The sequence below is a fragment of the Gadus morhua genome, chromosome 9, assembly GCF_902167405.1.
Source record: "Gadus morhua chromosome 9, gadMor3.0, whole genome shotgun sequence".
Taxonomy (NCBI): Eukaryota; Metazoa; Chordata; class Actinopteri; order Gadiformes; family Gadidae; genus Gadus; species Gadus morhua.
This window is the reverse complement of record NC_044056.1, coordinates 5,108,519-5,132,821: the sequence shown is the minus strand read 5'-3', so window position 1 is coordinate 5,132,821 and position 24,303 is coordinate 5,108,519. Positions and strand designations below refer to the sequence as shown.

General features: G+C 45.9%; 1 protein-coding gene across 2 annotated transcripts in view; it reads right to left on the bottom strand.

Annotated features, from left to right (window-relative positions):
• Positions 1 to 881: 881 nt before the first annotated feature.
• Positions 882 to 24,303, bottom strand: part of lingo1a (leucine rich repeat and Ig domain containing 1a) — a 97,443-nt gene continuing 74,021 nt past the window's right edge. For both annotated transcript variants that reach the window (XM_030366914.1, XM_030366912.1), the window contains one exon: positions 882 to 5,186. In XM_030366914.1, coding sequence (XP_030222774.1) covers positions 3,324 to 5,174 — 1,851 coding nt within the window. In that variant the 5' untranslated portion in view covers positions 5,175 to 5,186 and the 3' untranslated portion in view covers positions 882 to 3,323. The remainder of the gene's footprint in view (positions 5,187 to 24,303) is intronic.

Below are 24,303 nucleotides of genomic sequence, written 5' to 3'. Positions count from 1 at the left end.
AACTGACATCTCCAGTGTAAACATTATCCATTTTGAACAAAAAATAATGGAAATAGTGTTTGAGAGAATCTGTAGGTCGAGCACCGGTAGCATGGAGTATGCTAATGTAACCAATAATAGCCGCTCCAGAGAGTGTATTCTTATCATCCGCACATTAGCTGCTGCATGATGGAATGCCTTACAAACCCTACATCAACGTCTTAAGTTTGATTTCAACAATCCTGGGAATCCATCAGCACAGACGTTGACCTAAAAAAAAAAATCAGGCATAACTTCGATGTGAGGAATGAAAACAATGGATTTTCCATCATTCCCAAGGCAGACCCGAGACTAGCATTTCTCTTCTTCTATTTCTTCTGTGTGTTTTCAAGTGAGAAGATAAACGAGCGTTCTTTGATACAGCTTGAGGGAAGGGAGAAAAAAAATACTGTCAAGACGTCCCCCTGGATTGCTATCCGAGTGGAGAGATGTAAAATAAAAGCAACGAGACGGAGCTCCAAACAGAATGCGCGCTGAGCTATGCGTTATGAAAGTGTGCTATTCTCATCATATCCCTGGTCATTTCCCAGTAACCTTCAAAAAAAAGGGTTACCCAATTTGTTCATGTTCCTCCAAGAAATCGGGCCAAGCCTGTTACTAAGCAAGTCTTTTCTGAATTCTAATATGCACAAAAGGGATATTTTACGTAACCATATGAATATACAAGATTGCAAACTGCAATGGTAATCTCTCTATCAAAGTGACCTGCTAAGAATGGTGTAAGTGAGCAGGTTATTTTATGTACGCAATTTAAAATGTTATTTCTGGGACATTTTAAGTATCAATTAATAATTTTCTTTCTTACACATTTTTTAGTTCAAAATCAAGATACAAAGATTGTGTCTTTTAAAAAAAACTCCATAGATTGTTTAATACAACATACCATATTGTCAACAAGTCAACATCAACAAAATTTTGTTAATTAAAAAAAAGAAAATCTGCATATTACTTTATTGCACAGAACAATTTGAAGGTATTTTTTTCCATAGAATTATTTTTTTATATATATATCTTTTTGTAAAAAGTTGGCTTTGACTACATAGTTCACATAGTCAAGGGTCAAAGGAAAAACGAGAAATAAAAAAAAGCAACAGGAGAAAAGACGAAAAAAAACAAAAAACAACAAAAAAATCAATCCCCAGTATGTTCCTGGACAATGAGGGGCTGGGTACAGTAGCCACAGTAGGAACAAAGGGAGCATCCGTAATCAGCAAAAGGGAGAACCATAAGCCATAATCACTGTTTTTTTTTCTTCTTTCCCTCTTTTTTTTTTTTTCGGACCTTTCTGCAAAACGGATTACACCAGGGCTGTTCGAGAGCGCTTCACGATGGCTGAAACCATCTGTGTCACTTCATCCTTCAGCATGTATCCCGAAGTCCATACTTCCGGGGAATCGCAGATCATTATGGTGACGTTTCGGTCTGTAATGTCATCCCTCCTGAATGACTACGGTCGTCTCCTCGCACACACGGACACAAATCCCAGCTGTCCACAATGTGTGCGCTTTTTAAAAAAGGTAAATCTTGTGATTTTTTTATATGCAAGGACTGTTGGTTCGCAGGAAATTCTGCAGTTGTTTGTATGTTGTATCTCCACAAAAAACACCATGGGGGTAGTGCTGTATACCAAACCTGTAGCTCGTCTTCAAAGTGAATTTCCACGGGTTTGATCAGGGGTATATAACGGGGGAGGTGTAATGAATTTATTGATTCAAACCAAAAAAATATTACAGCTATGACCACCAATGAAAGAAATACTGCAAGTTGCTGAGCACATCGCAAGTTGTGTTTGTAATACCATTACATAAGGTTTGCTAACATGCAGGTTTAAATGGTCCAATGTTTAAGCGGATGCTAGATGAAAGTGCTTTGCCTAAGTATTTTTGTATTATGTGTGAGTGCTACTAGAGGTTCCACACGATAGGTGTGTGGGTACAGCAGCTGCTCTCCACATCACACTCCATCAACTGTCCCTATTGTCAATTAAATGATTGGTTTGGGGCGCCAAAAGGGATAATCTAATATTGAATTGAAATGTTATGTTATTGGCTGACCGATAAACATGGGTCATGCTTTATACTTTATTTTGTCATGACAGTCTTCAAAACACAGATGAGGCATTATGTAATTCTGTCATGTTGACCGAGCCATGAACTCATATTGTTGTACATAGCATTCATTCTTTATATACATAATATACTAACACATCACCAAAGAATTTGCCAGGATGTAAAATAAGCCATTCATTTAGATTAGTATATTATGTTTTTGTGTTAGTGGAGTAAGTGCTAGTGGTTTGGCATCCATGTGTTAGTAGTGTACTTTTACAGTATACGTTAAACAATTACAGAATTGGTTAATTTCTCCGTTTACATGTGGAAGAACATTCATGCATTGCTTAAGTGTTTTGAAGCATCAAATCGGGTATTGAATTATTGTCAATGGAACCATTATGAAAATGTAGACAAAAAGATTGATGATTTAGGAAAGATGAGAATCTTGCTATGTTCTTATAACTAGTATTGGCCCACGCATGTTAAAATTCAGGGCAGCAGTAAAAAAAGTCTCATTGAGGCGAAGGTAAATACTCTGCAGAGCACTTTTTTGATTTCCTCAATTGTTAATATTTGTGAAATGCAATCAGAATACACAAATAAAATCAGACCAACACTGACGTAGACGGCAATTAAAATGAAATCATTTTTTTATCTACTGATTTTATGAAGTTGCAGCAAGTATTACATTATGTAAAGGTATGAACAATAATATTGCAATGTGCTCACCAACCTTAATATTTCTTCCTTTCACTTTATGCAACCATTGCCTATTATTTTAGATAAAAGAATGCTAATTAAAATACAAACAGAAGCACACCAATGGCCTATAGATCATCTGCATTCTATTTTATTTCCTTCTATCATTATATATATATATATATATATATATATATATATATATATATATATATATATATATATATACTGTATATGCAATGAATCCCCAGATATTATCTGCTTACCACAAAAATGACCTTCAAGCCAGGCCTAGAAATCCACAAAACCCACTACCATCCTCCACGCCAGATTCACCTTCACTTAAAAGCCAAGAAAGGTCCTCCATTGATGTGTTTTAGTCAGAAAAAAAACAGACTCCTTGTTGTTAACAGACCAGGGTCCACAGGTTCATAGGAGCGGCAACCAAAAAGTCTTAGTAATAGTCTTTCCATTGTTAATCTTTTTTCATAATGTTCAACAGTTCATTGGCTCGTCCACGCCTGCCTTTCCTTAGATCATTTTCATGTTGAATTTACGGGGAGCATCCGCAGTGTTGCTGCTGCTAATCCCAGCGTCTGACTTACGGGGTACGTACTCGATCTCAATGTTGTGTTTGGTGTTCCCCTTGCCTCTGCTCCACAGGAAGAGCAGCACAAGGCAGAAGAGCACCACGCCGAGGAACGATATGAAGCCCATCGTGGTCGCGATGATCAGAGTCTTGATGTCGAAGGGGAACGGGGCGTTGGCCCGCGTGCCGTTGGTGCTGTTTTCCGTGGGCTGGTTGAACATGAAGGCGAGGGTCTTGTTGGGCTGGTGTGGCCAGTCGGGCGAATAGCTGTGTATGTGGAGGTGGGCCGGGGACGTGTCGTTCCCGCCCGCGTTGCTGGCCACGCACACGTAGGTGCCGTTGTCCTGGACCTGGGCGTAGCGAACCTCCAGCGTGCCGTCTGGCAGCACGGAGAGCCTCCCGATGGTCTTGGTGGTGATGTACTTCTTCTGCGGGGAGAGCCACATGATCAGGGGCGCGGGGTCCCCGTCCGCCTGGCAGGTGAAGTGGACGATGGCCCCCTCGTCCACGAACTTCTGCTGGGCTTTGCGGTCCCTGATCCGGGACCTGCGGCACGTGAAGTAGTTGGGCTTCAGCACGTCGGGGAAGTCCTTGAACTCCTTGCCCTGGACGAACTCCGGGGAGGCGCAGGTGGGCTGCTGCTTGTTGAAGTTCAGCCTCCACCGCCTCCGGAACACCCACAGCAGGCGGCAGTCGCAGGCCAGCGGGTTGTCGTAGAGCGCCAGGGTCTCCAGGTTCCCCACCGAGTGAAACGCAGACTCCTCCAGTGTGCTGAGGGAGTTCCCGGACACGTTGAGGATCTTCAGGTAGTTGAGGCCGCGGAAGGAGTAGGGCTCGATCATCGCCAGCCTGCCTCCGACCAGGTGGAACTCCTGCAGGCGGAGGAGATCGTGGAGCTTATTCCCCTCGATGGTGTGGATGGGGTTGTAGGACAGGTTGAGAAAGCGCAGGTAGACCAAGTGGCGCAGGGCCACGTAGGGGACGGTCGTAAGGTTTGCATTCCCGATGGTGAGCGAGGTGAGGTTTAATCCGTACAAGCAGTTTGGCGTCATAGTATCCAAGTAGGGCCAGTTGGCCATCTCCAGCACCTTGAGCCGGTAGAGCCGCTTGAAGGAGTAATCCCGTATGACGTTGATGTTGAGGTGGCGCAGCTTGAACGTCACCAGGCTGTGGAGGTGGGTGAAGGCCTCCGTGGGCACCGACGACAGGTTGCACTTCTCCAGGCTCAGGTGCTCCAGGCTACTGAGGCCGTGGAACGCCCGGTGCGAGATGAAAACCAGGTCGTTGTCGCCCACCTCCAAGGAGCGCAGGCTGTACAGGTCCTGGAACATGTAGTCCAACAGGATGACGATCTTGTTCTCGCTGATGTCCAGGTGGGTGAGGTTGCTCAGGCCCGTGAACACCCCGAGCTGGATCAGCTTCAGCTTGTTGCTGCGCAGGCCCAGTGTCCGCAAGCCGTACAGGTTGTTGAACGCCCCCGGCTCGATGGTGGAGATGGTGTTCTCGTTGAGCTCCAGGTGCTCCAGGCTGGGGAAGCCGGAGAACTCGTCCGGGTTGATGGTGCGGATGCGGTTCTTGCTGAGGTCCAGCAGCCGGGTCTCGGCGGGGATTCCCTCCGGAACCGACATGAGCTTCTTGCGGTGGCACAAGACGGCGCGCTCTTGGACGTTGCACTCGCAGCGGGACGGGCAGCCTGTGGCGGAGCCAGACAGCACGGTGCCCAACATCAGGATCAGAATCTGCTGCCAGCACGCCACGTGGTAGCTGCGCCCGTTCGCACCCCTGGCCGCCATCTTGTTAGTTACCTGGGGAGACATAAAACATAAAAAAAAGGCTGAGTGGGAAAAAAGCTAAACTCCTGTCGTTGGTGTCCTTGGAGGGTTAGTCCCAGCTGTCTGAGGTAGTAAAGTGTTTTTTATGGTCTGTTTGTTTTCCGAAGCAATATTTGGAGTTACTATCACATCAAATATGGCAGCTGCAACAATTTACAGCGGTGAACACAAACGCTTTGCATTGGCTATCTATTATGTAGAGCGGTAGTCATTTGCATATCTTCATTATTTCGCCTGTGCGTTTGAGTGAGGGTGTGCAAGCATTTGTTATGAGAAAAAAAAAAGAGAAATGCAATTCAGGATATCATTAATCTAAATATTGTATATGGCCTCTTTAACAGTCATTACACAGACTTCAATTAGAGGACGGCCACTGACTCTGGCAACTCTGCGTCACAGAAAGGAGAGAAGTGAATGGCTCCGTTCAAACATAAGGGCGACGGCGGTCCCAGAGATTGATGTCAAAGCACATACAGTACATATATGAATATATATTTTATTCTGACAGGCAAAAGAACCCCCACATTACTGAGATGGTGTTACACTCCGCCTCATTCCGAGCAGTAGCCTGATGCCCAATTCCACAGCGAATCAAACGAGGGGGGTTTCGCCGAGCATCAGGGCCCAGATCAATCAGCCCGCACCTTCACCTTCATATGAAATGATGGTCTCTCAAAGGGGTGCCGGGGACGAGCTGAATTAACCACATTTCTCACGAGGCAATCCAATCCGCCGCATGTCGGGGAGACACACGCACACACGCACACGCACACGCTCGCGCCACAAAGGACGACCACATCTGCCCCGCCTGTCGCATGACAATAAAAGTTGCTCCTTCTACCCCTTTCATACATTTATTTCCCCGCGTTATTTTCTCCATCCATCCCAGCTTTGCTCATTCCCAGCCCCGGTGGGCCGCCGGACGGGGGTAAAGAACAGAAGGGGGGGGATGGGCGGCAACAGCTGGGGGACGCAATCAAAGATGGATTGTGGCCGGAGGTGATGTATGGGCGCTGCCTGACACCCGGCTTGGGCAATCTTTTACCATAACATATAGTCCATACGCTGGCAGGGAATTGGATGCGGAGAGATAGATACTGGCTTTAGCCGGTGGAAGGAAACAAACCGTATTTAATCCTACACCCTACTGTCTCGGGCCACGTAAGCGCCGGGCTCCGTTCTATTATCAATATAACTAACTGATGATTTTATCATCAGGGAGGCTGAGGATTCGTCCACAGAGTAATGGATGAAGAACGTTCCATTCCACATTCCAGCTCAAATGGGGGGGGGGGGGGGGATATTACTGCGAGGGTTTAGGGCGTTGTTTCCCCCCGCCGGGACATGTTAAGAACGTTCTTACTCATGCGGTATCGTTCCATCATGATTACGGTATAATATGTTTGGGTTACGACGGACAGGGTGAGCAACATAAACGTGGATTGCACCCAGAGAAATCGTTCGCAACAAAAGAGGTTAGTAAAGAGGTTACAGAGCATGGGAGATAAGCAGGGAAACAAGAATTATTCAAGTGGTTGTTTGAGGTTTCATTGTTTTTTTTTTATGCGTTTGATTGAACATGGCACTCAAATAGGCACTCAAATAAACCATTGCCAAATAAAAAAAAAGTGTGAACACCAAATACATGCTTTACTACATATTCAATTTGACTAAAAAGTCCCTATCTACATTTGTAAAAAACAAGTATCAACATAGAGCCCCCACATTTTTACGAGTACTACTTCACTGTGTATAGCATTGTAGATAACACACCGTTGTTGTTTTTTTTATCTTTACCACCCAGTTTGTTTTGTAGCATGGCCTTGGAGGTAACACATTGTATTTTGCTGTAGTGGATTTAAAGGCCCATATTATTGGTGATGGGCTGAGACTACAGGAAATGGAGTCAATGGTTACGCTTGGCAGTTAATTACAGGCCGACATCTAACTGCCATTGTGGCCACGACTGATAAGTTTGGCCACGGAGCCAGACAGAATGCCACCAGATTCCTCAGCAAAGATGGAGCACTTAGTGTGTGTGTGTGTGTGTGTGTGTGTGTGTGTGTGTGTGTGTGTGTGTGTGTGTGTGTGTGTGTGTGTGTGTGTGCTAGTGAATGTGCGTGTGTGCGGTGCTGAATGTTTCTTTGTGTGTGTATGTGTGTCTGTGTGTGTGCTAATGTGTGTGTGTGTGTGTGTGTGTGTGTGTATGTGTGCGTGTGTGTGTGTGTGTGTGTGTGTTTGTGTGTGTGTATGTGTGCGTGCGTGCGTGCGTGTGTAGTTACATTGTGTAAGTGTGTGTGCTTGTCAACGGGTGTGTGTCTGTGTGTGTACTTACATATGTTTGCATGCGTGTGTGTAATGACATGCATGTGTGCATGTTAGTGAATTTGCATGCCAGTGAATGTCTGGGTTAATCAACGTGTGTGTGTGTGTGTGCGTGTGCGTGGGGGGGGGTGTGTTTGGTTCCTCCTTATTTAGCCTCTTTTCATTGTGCTCCTCTGCGGTTGGGGGAGGAGGTCAGCGGGGGGGGGGGGGGGGGTGGGGGGGGGGGGGGGGGGGCTGTGGTGATAACATCACTAATCAGGGGGACCCCCATCAGGGAGCCCAGCTGAGATGCTGAGACTGCTGACCAGGCAGGTGCCTGGGCGCCACGCGGTGAGCGCTGCGAAGGTCTCTCTATCGCCCTCTCCATCTTTCACACTTTATTTCGCTCTCTTATTCCCTCGATTTGACCCTCTTTTCCCTCGCTCTGATTCTCCCTCCCACTCTATCGTTCTGTCTCCATCTCTCTCTCTCTCTCTCTCTCTCTCTCTCTCTCTCTCTCTCTCTCTCTCTCTCTCTCTCTCTCTCTCTCTCTCTCTCTCTCTCTCTCTCTCTCTCTCTCTCTCTCTCTCTCTCTCTCTCTCTCTCTCTCTTCATTCTACCCCCTCTCCTCTCTAATTATTTCTCTCTCTCTCTCTCTCTCTCTCTTCATTCTACCCCCTCTCCTCTCTAATTATTTCTGTCTGTCTCCATCTATCTCTCTCTCTCCATTCTACCCTCTCTCCTTTCTAATTCTCTCTCTCTCTCTCTCTTTAAAAACGTCTCCCCTCTCTAATTCTCTCTGTCTGTCTCCATCTCTCTCTCCCTATCCCTCTCTTTAATAAACTCTCTCTGTCTCCATCTCTTTCTTGTGCTCTCTCTCCCCCTCTCGTTCTCTGAGATACCTAGCGATAAATGGAACGGTTGAGCTCCAGGTCTCTCTCCTTTTTCATCTCACTCGTCGTCTTCCTAAGAGTGTCTCCCTCCCTCTTATTATCTTTCTCCATCTCTCTCTCCCTCTCTAGCTAACTCTCTCCCTCTAATTCTCTTTCATCCTCCTCTCTCTCCATCCAACACCCTCTCTCTCTTAATCTTTCTCAATCTCTCTCCCACTCTCTCAATCGTCCTCTCTAATTCTTTTACTCAACATTTCTCCCTTTCGCTCTTAATCTAACTCTCTAATTCTCTTTCTCAATTTCTCTATCTGTCTGAGATGTCTCAGGATGAATGGTGGGGGGAGGGAGGGGGGAGGGAGGGGGTGATTTCCGGGGGGAGGTTACAACCAGCCTCCTTTCATCTCTCGCCCTCTGGTATGTGGCGCTATGACATATTGGTTATCGCCTGCTATGAAGCCGTTATGTCCAACTCCATTACGTTGACCACTGAAAACCCAATCAAGGAAATGATCGAGTTATAAACCCCTCCTCGCCCAATCTACTCACACATCCTGCACGCCCGCACGCACACACACACACACACACACACACACACACACACACACACACACACACACACACACACACACACACACACACACACACACACACACACAGTCTGTAACTGTAACAAAGAGTCCTTTAGACCCTTTTACTTCCCTTTTTATTAAGGGTCAGAAGAGCCTTTGAAGTAATAACTCTGTGATAATGGTTTCATTTCATCAGTACGCATTAACTCATCTCTTTTTTTGAACCGAATCCTCCTAAAAATCACCGGTACGGTGAGGCTGAAGTCCTGGTACCCTCCAAGCCCTCACACAACGCCGAGTGAATAACTGGATTACACTCGGCTCAAGCGCCTAAATGTTCCGGGGGAAGAATCAGGAGAAGAGAGGAGATACCACGAAAGGTATTACCATGAAAAATGGTATCCTTTGGTTCAACATTAACGGTCGCCCCCTCCCTTCTCTTAATGATGTGCTGTTATCGTTCCCTCGCAGGCACGCAGAGCTTAATGTGATTCCTCTCCTCAATCAGGGCTCTGGGGAGCGTACGCCGGAAGATGGTTAATCGTCGGGGCCGAAATTAAGATCAGGTCGGCTTCTTCCGCAGCTGAACAGGAACAAGGCAGCGCTGCTGCTCATTCAATTAGAACCCAATGGAGCCCAAACAGTAGCTGATTAGCTGACTGGCTGGCCAGGTGGTGATGCGTACACAGTGGACCCACACTTAAGCACACACTTACGCACACATACAGTACTGTGTTAAGAGTGGCGCTGCTCAGTGTACTCAAACACGAGTTGTCTTAGAATATCGTGTTGTCTGAGCGTGTGCTGTTAGGTTGTGTGATTTGTAGCATTTTATGCCAATTGTATTTGTTTGATTGTAGCTGTGCGCCTTTATTGATCTGTATCATTTATTTATTACAATTTTGGCTTGCTGTGATCTCCCTTTCACCGACTGTTTTGCGTTGGCCAATGTTGCGTGAAGCTGTTTTTCGTCTTTCGTGTGAGACGTGAAACCCCAGGACGACGAGCTGCCGATCGCTCGGAGAATGCGGATCCTTTAATAAACCATCATCAACACATTTATCTCGCGCCGGGAAGAATGATGTACTTACAGCATGATCCATGTTCTGAGAACGTTCAGGTGTAAGGGAGAGCATAAGAGGGCCAAGAGGACTTATTCGCCACCCCCCGGCTTAATTTGACCTGTCACAAGAGATGAGTGGCGAGCCGCGTTAGAGCACTCTCTGCTTAACGACCTGTAAGCCGAAGGAGAAAGGGGGAGCGCCCCGATGCTATCTGCAGCGCAGCGTGTTCCACTACTTAGAGCTAGCGCCTCGGCCTCACTGCTTAGTCAGCTAGCAGGCTAATCCCGGTAGCTGCCCACCCACCTGCTCAAGAAACAGCCCCGCGACCACCCCACACACAGACACACACCACAAACCCCGACCACCCCACACACGCACACACACACACACATACCTGAACACCCAACACACACACAAACAGACGCACATACCTGAACACCCAACACACACACAAACAGACGCACATACCTGAACACCCAACACACACACACACACACACATACCTGAACACCCAACACGCACACACACACACACACACATACCTGAACACCCAACACACACACAAACAGACGCACAAACCTGAACACCCAACACACACAAACAGACGCACATACCTGAACACCCAACACACACACACACACACACACCTGACCACCCCACCCACACGTGATCACCCCACACACACACGCACATGCCTGACCACCACACACACACACACACACACACGCACACACACACACACACACTCTCTCTCTCCATCCCTGCTGTATGTTGTTTTGCCATTTATTTGCATGAATCTGATCGTTTGTTCTGGAGAAGTCGTGTCTGTGTCCGCCCACAACCCCCCCCCCTCCTCGGGTCTCTGAACGATGACAAATCGTGAACAACTAAATGTTATCGTCGTTGATCGTTACTTTCTTTATATAAAACAAAAGATGCTCCCCCCCCCCCCCCCCGCCCCCTCTCTTTTACTCCTACTTCATTCACCGCAAATCAATCCCTCGTCTTGGATGCACCGCGCTCACACATCCACTCGCTCTTCCTCACTGCGCTATAAAAGCATCAACTAACACCCTTCCGCTTCTTTTAAAAACTCAATACCTTATTTTTCCAGCCCCCGCAGATAGACTGGTCTGCGAGCATTCCCTTCCGCCGTGACTCAAGGAGCAGGCGGCGGGAGCGAGAGGGCCATAAAGAACCCGGGCCGGTGAATCGGAAGCATAGATGAAGCGCGGGAGGCAAATCCATATCGCCCGGGGCATGAAACGCTATGAAAAACAGGGACAGCGCCGCGGCTCAAATTACTCCACTCGCCATAGTGCCGCGTGGCTGGGACGCGCTGGGGAAAGGTTACCCCCCCCCCCCCCCCCAACGGTGTCATCGCGATACTAAGCCCCCCTGCTGGGAGGACCTCGTCGGGGGCCCGGCCTGTGAAATGGCATGGCTTAAATGTAATCCGACACCAGCCAGATGGGCGGATGAGCTCTGATGATCCGGGTGGGGTGGGGGGGGGGTGTTTGGGCGGTGGGTTGGGGTGGGGGCGAAGAAGATGGTCGGCGCTGCTACAAGGTGGAGGATGCCGACAGTGGCCAGCTGTTTGTCCCCACGCCACCCACCACCAACCTTACCCCCGACGGTCTCAAAAGTGTGCCACTGGACATGGAAGACACGGCGTAGTTCAGGAACTACGCCAGCGTGGTCGTAGAAGGGCCGGTTCACACCCATGCCACCCCCCCCCCCCCCCCCCCCTCACACACATAAGGCCACGCTACATACTCAATGTACATAAACATTTATCTATAATCTATGAGGTGTGCATTCTTTTTGTAATGCTTGATCTCCTGCCCTGGTTAAAGAATGGATGGCTGATGGATCACCGATGTCTTTGTCCGGGGTACACAAGGCCTTGTTTACATCCTGTGTGACTTGTGTGTTGAAGATTGCGATAAGCTCTGAGGAAGCTCCTGAATATGTTCCGAGAACATCATTTGTAGAAAAAACTCTTGAGATTCAGGATGCTGAAAAGAGGCACACTAAATGTGAAGCCTTCAAATATTTTCATTTTGCCTGCATAACTGTTTGTCTACTTAGGGTCAGGACCTACTCCCCTTGCATTCACTCCTTGGTTGACTTGTGTGAAGCCGTAGATTTACCCAGCATACATGTTCCCTACAAGCTCTTACAACAAACAACATGTCACCCCACAAAACGCTTGATGTAAGTCTTTATTAAAAAATACTGAGCCAGATGTCATCATGCTGAAATATGTGCAATAACGGAACCACTTAATTAAACTCCACACAGGATTAATGCATGTGTGATTAAGCATTCCATAATTACCTCTAGTCTACAAGTTCTCAATTATAAGTGAATAGAAAGACAGAGGGACTGACAGAAAAGACAGATGGATAGCTTCAGAAAGACGCTTTAGAGACAGAGATAGAGTTATCGATGGGTAGATAGCTAGATACATAGACAGACAGACAGACAGACAGACAGCTTTAGACGGACGAACAGTCACTAGATTGATAGATACACATACTGACAGACAGACAGACATAAAATACTGGTAGAGATAGAGACTTAATTGATAGGCAGACACAGAAAGACACACCAACACACAGACACACACAGATAAAGAGATAGATAGACAGACATAGGAACCGACAGACAGATGTCAAACACGACACTTAGATCTGTCTCCTGAAAACAAAAAAGGTGTTAGGCTCAGTTTTTTCTATTTTTTTTTGTTCAATCCAAGAAGACAGAATGTCCTCATCGCCTCCTGGCGTAATGTTCCCACTCGCTTCAGAATGAGCCGAAACACAACGTTACGAGTGTAATGAATTCACAGACTGTTGAACGGAGGGCAGAAGGAGCCCGGGCAAATAAATAGGCTCAACAATGGCTGCCTTGACAGAGCCGGCACCAAAATGAGCACCTGCGTGACCAGAGAGCTGTGCTCCTTCTCGTCCACAGAGCACTTCATTCCTCTTCCTTTTCTGTGATCTTACACTCTTGTCTCTCTCTCTCTCTCTCTCTCTCTCTCTCTCTCTCTCTCTCTCTCTCTCTCTCTCTCTCTCTCTCTCTCTCTCTCTCTCTCTCTCTCTCTCTCTCTCTCTGATACCAAACGAAAGGTTTCCAATTTTGGAAGGCATTCAATTTAAATGCATGAACCAGGTTCACCCTCACACTGTCACACCGTCTTGCAGTCAGTGCGCTGAGATATGCATGTGATACAACAATATGCAAGGTTGGGGCTTTCTTTGGAATAAATGGCATTACACTCTTGACCCTGTGTGACCCTAATATACATCTCTTCCCCGGGAAATGCGAGAAGTAACATGGAATAAGGTCTTAACCCAAATGAACGGCATCACTAAAGTACAAAAACAAATAAACAACTTCTCTACGCCACCCTTTCCACTGGCACATCCAAACTCATTTGAATAATCCACATTTTGTCGCAAATTAATTATGCATGAGTGTTAAGCTATTATTATTATGCGGCAGAATCAGGCCTCTACCCCTTCCACAGCAGAAACCTATCACTGGAACATGAGTGTCAGATTTACTGCATAGGATTTGGAGTAAGGTAGCATTAAAGTGGACCTCTTTTAAAGTGGCACATGAACTGCCAGATGGGTTTTGGGGAAAAATTGAGGTTGGTGCAAACATATGGGAGAGAGGGTTTGAATCAGGTTTGGAGAAATGCATTCGCTTCTTGTGAGGGGCATGGGAAGCTAATTGCTTTTTACACTCTGTTGGAGCAGAGATAAATATCTACTTTTGCATTGAGTGCATTGATTGCTCATGGTGTCTGGCGGGGGGGGTCGGTGCGGGAGGGGGCTCGGGCCTCGATAGCGCAGACCTATCAAAGCCTTCACATCTTTCCCACCGCTTTGAACGCAGCCAATCACATTACAGCAGAGTCCCCCGTCGGTCGCGGGGAATAGGTAGAGTCAACATGAAAACACTGCCTTCATCTCAGCCAGAATAATTAAGGCTGCAGCTTATCGTTTTCATTGGTCTTGACGTGGCCACAGCGGGGGGTGGCTGGGGGCCGTAGTGACTCTAATACTGACTGGCATTTAAAGGATCTTTACTTCCAGTGGGGCAGAAGAAAAATGTCCCCTCTGCATAGCTGGGGCCCTGGAGCCCCGGGAGGGGGGGGGAAGAGAGAGAGAGAGAGAGAGAGAGAGAGAGAGAGAGAGAGAGAGAGAGAGAGAGAGAGAGAGAGAGAGAGAGAGAGAGAGAGAGCGAGAGAGAGAGATTTAAAGAGAGGAAATGGGAAATGAGCTGTAATTAGTTGATGGAAATGTGACCCTTGCACACGAAATGCCACACAAACACAAGGGTGTTTCAAGGCACTGGGAAATACCACACACATCATATTGCTCATACTACATAGTTACTCTCGGTGATAAAGCAGCCATGATGACATCTTGAAATCCCATTAGATCTCTTCGTGTTCTGTTCCTGTGTATGCCTAGTGGAAGTCTCCCACTACACCAGAGGTATGAATTACCCCTCAAGACCTCGGGCCTGGGACGGACAGGTCTCGTGGTCGGATAACGGCTAATATTGGGATGGGGAGTAAGCTACTTTGTGTGATAATCAGAATGCAAAATGTGTCATTTCATTTTAACCTCATACCTTATGCATCAATCCATGGTGATCGGTACATAAGGAGTTAATAAACACAGTTTCGCTTCTGTGTTGCGCTAACAATCCTTAGTGTAGTAATGAACTGATTTCTGTCATTTAGATTCCTCTGGTAAAAATCGTTCACAGTACATCCACAGCATTTACAAAACACAATGCAAATTCAGACAGCATAACATAATGCAAACACAACGCATTACAGAAACACGCTGCAATTACACACAACGATAACGGAAGGGTTTGACACTTAAAGGGATGAACACATCTGGACATCGTTGTTTTCGCCACGTTTTTTTGACTCCTGGCTCATTATTGAAGGCAGCTATTCGTAAGTGATGTTGACAATTATCTTAAATGTATGTTTTTTGATTTTTACTTAAAATTGTTATTGCATGAATCAGATATTGACTCATAACGCAGATGTAACAAAATGAGTCAAAGACTGTGGCAACGACAAGCAAATCCCGAAGTGTTTATCACTTAATCGTAAGTGTTCTCTGGAAAATCGTCAGTTTTTTTTCTTTGCTGAAATTGCAGAGCTTTTCTGTAATGTGATGTGTCTGTATTTTGTTGTGTGAATGTGTAGCGCATATTGTAAATGCTGAGCATGTATTGTGAGATGTTTCCTTAATTTTCTGTTGTTTTGTCTATATAAATGCATACGTTTCCTTAAGTTGCAGTTTGTTGAAGTCAAATAGCTGAAGAAGTTTTCTAAATCTGTGTGTTTTGCCTCTTTGTCAGCGACAAAAGTGCAAAAAAGTTTTTAGGTTACATTTATCCTATATGCCTAGGTATCTTGATTGAGTAAATAATTACTTGTCCAGTAGATCATAAACGATTGCAGCATTTTGCACCAAATATATTTTTCACAATCTGCACATTACAAAGTATCCTGCACTGCCCTCAACAAAAGATTAACTAAAACAAAATTTGACTTGATACGTGATTTTCCAAATCCATTAACGTTTCAAAATGTGATGGACGGTTATTCAAAAGTATGGTAAAAGAAAAAAAAAACGGCTAAAGTAGGTAAATGCATGACAAACACCAGAACTTCAGGTTGTCAAGCCCATGTACTGTGTAAATAAAGATTCTAACTGACATATATTATATTTCCTTCATCCCTAATAATCTTGCAGATGCTTTTTAGCACTATGCAATTATTTCTGGAAAGGGAAAAATGAATTAATTCATCTAAAAATAATCATCACATTAATAAATATATGATTACAAAAACATCACACTCTGTCCGCAAAAAGAGCAGGGGATTAAATTATAAAATGGCTGAACTACTCTCTGCTCTCTGCTTATTCCTGCACTCAGAACGTCCAGAAGAAACAGCCGTATTATGAACAGTCACGTCTCCTTCCTTCGAAGGCCTCCCACCTACACCCCTCCACTCTGTCTCCTCTTTTCCCTGTCGGCAGAAAGTCCTTCACCATGAATCAGAGGTGAAAGAAATAAAAAATAACATTCTGCCTGGCCTAAGCCTCATTTCATTTTTCTTACAATTGGAAGGCTATTTTCTTAATGCTATTCTTTCCTGCCCTGAAAAACACATCCTCTGTGAAGGTGATCCGAGTTCGCAGATAGATGATTGTTATTCATGAGTTTTAAACAGGGGCTGGTTTAACCTTACTTTCTTCAAGGTGACAAACTACTAGATTCAAAACATATTTTGATCTAAAACGATCCCTGGATTAAAAAAAATCCAGAAATAAAGACGAACATATAAGCTTCACCCTGAAAAGTTCTTAGGACTTTAAAGCAAATTGTTCTTCAAGAATATATAAAACTGTCCTAACACAGCCAAATCTGTTCCAAATGTGTTCGGTTTATCTGCAATTTGGCGTGTTCAGGAAAAATACATCGACAAAACAATTGCTTTATCGAAAAAAGGGATGCATTATGAGATTTGGATGGACCACAAGCAAGGAGACAGGCACTGAAGCTGCCTCCCAACAAATCAAGGTGAGCTTTGTTTTTCTCCCCTAATGTCTTTCAAAATGGCTGCCGGAGCCTCCCACACAATCAGTCATGAGTTAGGAATATGAAACTACGGTGGGCATTTTTGTACCATATTCTTTCGCTTTTCTAAATATCTTTAAAGTGCCCTTGCGGCCTGTTTTTATTAAATGTTGACCTCTATCTTGACTTTTATCGGCTGTATTTTCAACATTGTAGTACAATAACAGCGAACAGAGCGCCAAATACAGCACCCAGTCAGTGGTATTCCCCACACCGTGGTGAATTAAATCATCTTAAGGAGTTCCATGAGGATATCGATTCCAGAGCTCCTCTGCGAGCCTGGATTAGACTGACCATGGACAAACCGTGGCCGGTCATGAATTACAAACGACATAATACAGGAGCATGCTGTATGATTACTCACAACGGTTGGAATTCAGAGAGCTGATACTACCTGCTTGAACATGTTCCATCACCATTAGCATGCACTCCAACACAGAAGTACTGGCGTGTTCCTCAGCCCTTGGTGAGTTTGACGATAACGAGTGCCCGACTGGCCACTTTAAGTCTGATCCGAACTTGTTTATTTCTGTTCCTAACTTACGATTTAATCACTTTGCAAAGATACAGTGTGAATGCAGATACATATCATCTAGCAGCATGTAAGGGTACCGGGTTGTCTTGCTCAAGGGTACATCGTGGATCAAACCTAGCACTCCTTCGTCGTGCTTCAAATATCCCCCTTGCCCCCCCCCCTTCGACATTCTTAACCACACGCCACCTCTAACTTTCTAATGAAAAATTCCTCAACATGAATTATTCATCTTAACCACCACCCCCATTACCACAGCATCCTGCGTACCAGTGAACAGTGTGCTGGTGTGAACTCACCGTGGCTCCACTACGGAGATACCGGCGAGGGTTTTTTAATCCCATGTCCTCAGAGAGATCGATGAAAAAGATGAAGCCTTAATTAGCCCGATAAAACCCTCTCATAACGACGGGATGGCTGCCTCCTTGTAAGAGGAGCGGAGGGTAGAACAATGCAGAGGGCTAAATTGCAAGGCTCCGATACTGCTAGGCCAGCAGTCAGTCCCGGCACAGTGAGGAGGGTAGCCGGTCGCTCTCACTCTTAACAGCCGGATTGGTGTATTGTCTTCCAAGCCCCTCACCTCATCCAAAGGCTCTGGTAAGAAGCTTAGAGGGAAGTGCTGACCTTCATATAATTAAAGATTATGAGCGGGAAAACAACAAACAGTTTTGGATTGCTTAAGAAATGGCACTCCGGGGAATCCTTGAGCAATTAAAGGCAAAATTACTTGACTAAGCTGTCCTTGCACTGTGCCTTTACCCAATCTCGGCTGCGCTCTTGTGCGGGAGCGGGTCATAAAGATAGCACGAGGAGAAATTGCATCTGTTCCGCTAATCCTAAGGGCTCCCGCGCAATCTTGTTTTCAGTAAGACAATCTACGCATTGCACATACTAGTCGTGGATCAATGGCAAGGTGACCCCTGTAGGGGCAAAAACAGATGGCACTATCGTTGACACTGCAAATCCGTGCCGTGTACGCGCGTGCCTGCGAGGCCCCTAAAGATGAAAAGCAGAACATGAAATGTCCGGTAAATGATGAAACACAAGGACGAATGTCACAGCTACGTTTCTATATATATATCGTTCTTGTGAGCGTCTCTGCGGGGGCTGATCTGTAGCGCCAAAAGAATGAAGGCAGAAAGAAGAGTGAAAGGGGATCTGCTGGGGTCGATCCACAAAGTGGCTCTAAATATGCCAAATTGTGTGAAAAAACCGAGGCTGAGAGTTGAAGGGAATTACCTTATTTTTTTCGAGTTCCACTCCTACTGCTCATTACCGACAAGGAATGCGAATAGCAATGAGAAAAGCCCCAAAAGGATCCAAGCAAATTATAAATTTGACATTGAAACATCCAGCCCAGGTTACGGCCAGGGTGGGGGTTGGGGGGAGGGAGTGGGATTGTATTATTAGGAAAGATTAATTCTCAGGCTTCCCTTTATTTATTTTTTAAAGGTATAAAACCAGCTTCGACATTTCCCAAAGCCTATTACGTGTCATCTTAAAGCATCAGGACGCTAATGCACAGAAAGAGCTGTTGACAGACGCCGAGTTACATCACATGAATAATACAGAGAGCACACCCGGAGCAGAGACACATTCGTTACTTACAAAGTCATCGCAGCGCCTCCATCTCATCCCCAGTTTCCACTTCGTATTGTTTTACCTGTGCACAGGGCCACCTGCAAAATAACTAATTATACCCCGGTTGGGGAAGGGAGGGAAGGGGGGGGGGGGGGGGGGGGGGGGGGGGGGAGCACTGAGCAGATGAGTCATCCCCCAGAAATAGGCCCTCTTCCCACTGGTTTCATTGGTACCCAGGACCCGTTTTTTTGCCAACTTTCCCAACATCCTGATCCAGTGACAGCACATCCACGTCACTTGTCAACCGCGCGTGACAAGGTCAAGCGCCATTTCATTTTGTCTCGCCTCTGATCCCTAGCCGGGGATCTTTTCATCAATTCCCGCCAACGGCCACCTTCGCCTACGTCCCTAGCCCTCGCTGCGTCTGCGTGTCATTTAAAGCACATATCCCTATGGATACCACGGCTCTGATGGACAGGTTGCATCAGTCATAAATCCGCCCTGAATCTCCAGATGTAGAAAAAATATCGGGAAAAACCCATTAGTGTTCTGAGATTTAAGTCTGATGGGGCTTTCGGATGGAATACAAATGCGCATCATCCATTGCCGGCATACTTACACATATGCACACACACGCACAGTCGGACTGACACACTGCACACAGAGACACACACGCACACATACAGGCTTCTTTAAGCTCAGTGAGTATTCCTTCCTCCTGATATCTAGCAAACAAACATCTCCTTATGCCTTCTCTGTCTCGTCAATAATCTGAAACCCAAGCTCTTGTTTCCACCCTGCACTCTGGCCCTCCATCCATAATATTACCACTCTTTTTGCAGCACGCTATCCTTTGCTCTCTCACTCTCTCTTGCTCGCTCCTCTTCTCCCTCCCTCTCCCTCTCTCTGTCTCTTCCGCCCACTCTCTCTACTTGTGTCAGTCTCTCCCTGTCTATCCTCGCCTCTCTCTCTCTTTATATTTATGTCGGTCTCTCCGCCTCTCTCTTATTGTGTCAGTCTCTCCCTGTCCATCATTGCCTCTCTCTCTCTTTATTATTTCATTCTCTCTCCCCCTCTCTTCTTGTGTCTGTTTCTCCATCGCGCTCTTCCTTTTTTCTACTGCACTGTCTCTCTCCCAATCTCTCTCCTTGTGTCTGCCTCCCTGTGCTTCTCTCTCTTTCCATCTCTCTTGCTCTCTCTCTGTCCCAGTCTCTCCATGCTTTTCCCTCTCCCTCTCTCTCTTCCTTAGTCTCTGTCCCTTCCTCTCTCTCTTTCTCTCTCTGTGTTTGGTTTTCCAATGGGAGGAAGGCAGGATGACAATACAGATACAAAATAGAAGTAGTGAAAGGCTAGTAAACAAGAAGAGTGGGTGAAGAGAGGAAGTAATAAGAGAGGGAGACAAAGAGAGAGAGAGAGAGAGAGAGAGAGAGAGAGAGAGAGAGAGAGAGAGAGAGAGAGAGAGAGAGAGAGAGAGAGAGAGAGAGAGAGATGGAGAGAGAGAGAGAGAGAGAGAGAGAGAGAGAGAGAGAGAGAGAGAGAGAGAGAGAGAGAGAGAGAGAGAGAGAGAGAGAGAGATGGAGAGAGAGAGAGAGATGAGAGAGAGAGAGAGAGAGAGAGAGAGAGAGAGAGAGAGAGAGAGATGGAGAGAGAGAGAGAGAGAGAGAGAGAGAGAGAGCAAGAGAGAAAGCAGTTCAAGTATTGCAGCAATTCAGACCCGTCAGCCATACAAGGAATGAAGACTATGAGACTGTCTATGAATAAAAAAGCTGTACGAAAAAGATCAACCAAAAGGAAAGTTATTAAAAGCTGGGATAATATTCAAATATCAGAATAATTAGCGAACACTGTAATCTTATCAACAGGGGGAGGTGGGTCTTTGTGTTTTTCCGTACTTTGGGCAGTGTTTGAACAAGAATCCACACGTCTCTATTGAAATCTAATGGGATTAGGAGCCATTAACCGAGCATGTTGTGAGCGGGAGATAACAGGCGATGTGCTAGTTACGTCCTACTGAAAACGCATTAGCATTACAACATAATGCCCGGCGGCGTTCGGGCTTGTCAAAAGGGCCCGAGCAGATGCAGTCCTTCTCCCGTACAGTGCCATTCGGTTCAGGGAAAAAAGAAGAAAGAGTCGTTTCTTTTGTAGAGCTGGATGAATATCCGCGTGGAGGGCTCGCCGCGGACCCCGGGAGCTCGTCTGGGTCCTTCAATGATCGTTGAGTTTTGCGAGTTGGGTCAAAAAATGCAACCCACGTTTTCAAAGAGGAGTGTGCTCCGCTCAAGTGCGGGCGGGCAGAAGTGGACCTGATATTTTGCCTCCCATTGTTTGTGCTCCCGGGCTGGCCTTGCGCGTCGGCCCCGGATGAACAGATTTCAGAACGCGAGGGGTTGGAGTTTGCGCGACACGACGGCACTCCAAACGCCAACGCGGAGCTAATTGAAAAGGAACGAAGCTCAGAAAAAATGAACGGAACAACATGAAAACTAGAGCTGGAGATGACAGGAACACAATGCGGCAGGAGAGGACCCGTGCACTGCCGTTCTACCCCCCGCTTGGGTAGTCGAGGTAGGGACATCCCAGTATCCCTACCTCGGCCCAAATCGAAGGATCGTGTCGTGCGTCGCACCACCACGCACAGACGCTGCCTGTGGCGACGCGACTCGTTTGGCAGATTCTCATTCCCGCAGATTTTGCCGATCCCAGCTTTATTAACCCCCTCCCTGTCAGTTCTCTTTGCTAGCGTCTTCCCCACCGAGGCACCAGTCCGGGCCACTTAACACCTCACCCTCAATCCAATTTACAGCCCCAGTCGTTGACACTAATGTCAGCCACACCATCATCCAAATGATGGGTGTCGACGTTTAGATTCACCTGGCAACACACTGCATCAGCGGAGCCATTGATTGGCTGCTTTTGTGAATACAGATTTCCAGCTGCCGCGAGCGCCGCTCAATTGAGCGGCGCTCAATTGAGCGCCGCTCAATTGAGCCTTAGTAGGCACAATCACACCCCCTTCCTGAACTCTGACCCCTCACCCCGTTGCACCATATATTTTACCTTCATGGTAAATGCTCCAATGTCATCGAAGAGGGCAAACGCGTGTGGTCTGGTGTTTAAAATGTATATGTATATAACATATAGACGGAGATGCACACACATACACACACAGCCATACACACTGATATAAATATTTAAAATCAAACCGCTGATTCTATAAAAAAATGTACTGTAGTAATACAGATAATAAATATAACGTCAATAAAAAGTTCAGGTAATATCGTTATAAATCACGACTTCTTAGTGCTATCCTGCAATAAATGACGGTGGAATTTGAAATCCTAGGATAACTCGAAACGCAAACCCTTTGTCAAACTAGTTATAACCATGACCCACAACTCTTTCGGAAGCATAATTACCACAATACATTGATGTGAGAAGAGGAATGGGGGGGCGAAGAACAGTTTTTCTCCCCCCGCCAGCCCTACAAACTAAATGTCGAGATGAATAAGAGGGTGAAGCCGTAGGATAGTTCACATTAAACATCCACACAAACACACACACACACACACAGACTACAGTGGCATCCCTTTCTGCCGGCTACTGCCATTACAAGGCTGCTGTGCGGCGCGGCGATGGGGCCCTTTCTTGAGGATACCGTGGGGTTTTGCATGTTTGCACTGCAGTAAGTGCCATCATCACTCTCCCGTGGCTCGTATTGTGTGGCCCCGCGGCGCCCAAGGCACGTCGGGCCCCAGGACGTGTGAGGGGGACGCATTAATTAACTGAACTGCTGCAAGCGGCCTGTCCAGGGCTTCCCCTCCTCGGAGAAAGGTGAAGGCTAACCTACGGGCTACTGTGTAAAGACCACACCATGAGGAAAGATTGGATGCCGCAACACCGCCATCCGCTCCCGCGTGATGTTTGAGGATCACGCTTTTTTTTGGGGGTTTTTTCTCCTCCACTTCACGGGTACTCTAGTGATTGGAAGGACTCCCGCCATGTTAGACAAAAAGGCTGTTCACGGTAGAACGGGCCGTGGGTACATCCTCCTCATTTTCATTAGTCGATGTAAAGGCTAATCTGCTACCCCTGGCCTGGTTCTGGCATCTGGCCGTACCTGATAGTCCGGATTTCATGTTTCTTTTTATTTAGACGCATCAAAAAATGTATAGTAGTCATGATAGCATCGTCAATATTTTTTGCTTGCGTTATTATTATGATTACAGAGCATTATTATTATATCTTCTTGTCCAATGTTGTTTTACTGCTGTAACATCTACATTTCTCTCCCAGTATTAAAGCTAGGGTATGCAATTTGGGGGATTGCTAGAGTAAGCTAGATTCTGAAAGTATCCACCAGAGAAAATCCAAACCTTCCCTTCAGGCCTCTATCCAAAGCCACACCCCCAAAATCTGTGGGTAGCTCGCTAGCTTTAGTAATAGGTCTGGCTAGCCTTGTGGAAGACCCAAGTCACGTGCCATGAGTGCCCTGGCAACATGCCCACCTGTAACAAGTTAGGTAGGCAGACAGCCTGGTAGGCCATTCAATCGTTCCTTTCGGGCACAATTAAGTGATTGGACGAGCCTGCGACAACAGAAAAAGTACATCTACTTTTTTCTCAGAGCACTTGATTTATCAATTGCTGTCGGAATGAAAAGAGAAATTCATCAAATCAAACAGAAAATGGTCCTGAAATGGGTTGCCTACCACTGGCTCTAACAAGGTAGTATGTTATCTCCTCTTTACAACATCCAGCTCAAATTTTTTTTGAGAATATCTGGTGATTGGACCCCTCTAACCAAGGCTCAAGGTTTGAAACAAAAGTGGTGTTGGCTCATAATAACATTAACGTAATCATGGTTGCGTTGAATGTATTAATGTCAGTTCATTGCACAAAACTAGCGATGTTAACAAATAGTGTTTATGCTGGTGCTCTGGCATGCTTAAATGAAACCCCAACATCAATACAGCTACAGCTGTGTTTACCCTAATATGACACAAATGTGGAAATCCAGTCCATTACACTACAGACTAGGAAGCAAGCCATGCTTGAAACACTTTGCTCCAAAGCTTGACTAATGAAAATAGTGAACAATTAGCAGATTGGATACAACATGAGTCTATGATTGTACTCCTAATGACTGAAACACGCCAACGATACTTTGTCATCTAATCAGAAACATCCACTTCATACTGAATTTCTATTGCTGCTTTCTCCTCAATGATGTTTAATAAAAACACCTTGAAGGAAAGATATATCAACCAAACTGCTCTGTTATTAAGTAAGCCACTAAATATGTGTTTCTTATGTCATTACACTCTGCTTGGTGAGTTTAATTGGCATGGACATATTATATAATTCATGTTCATAGGGACTATTATAGGAATGAGGCAGCAGTAGAAAAATGTGCAAGAAATTATCATATTAGATCAGTTTTCTAATGAAGATA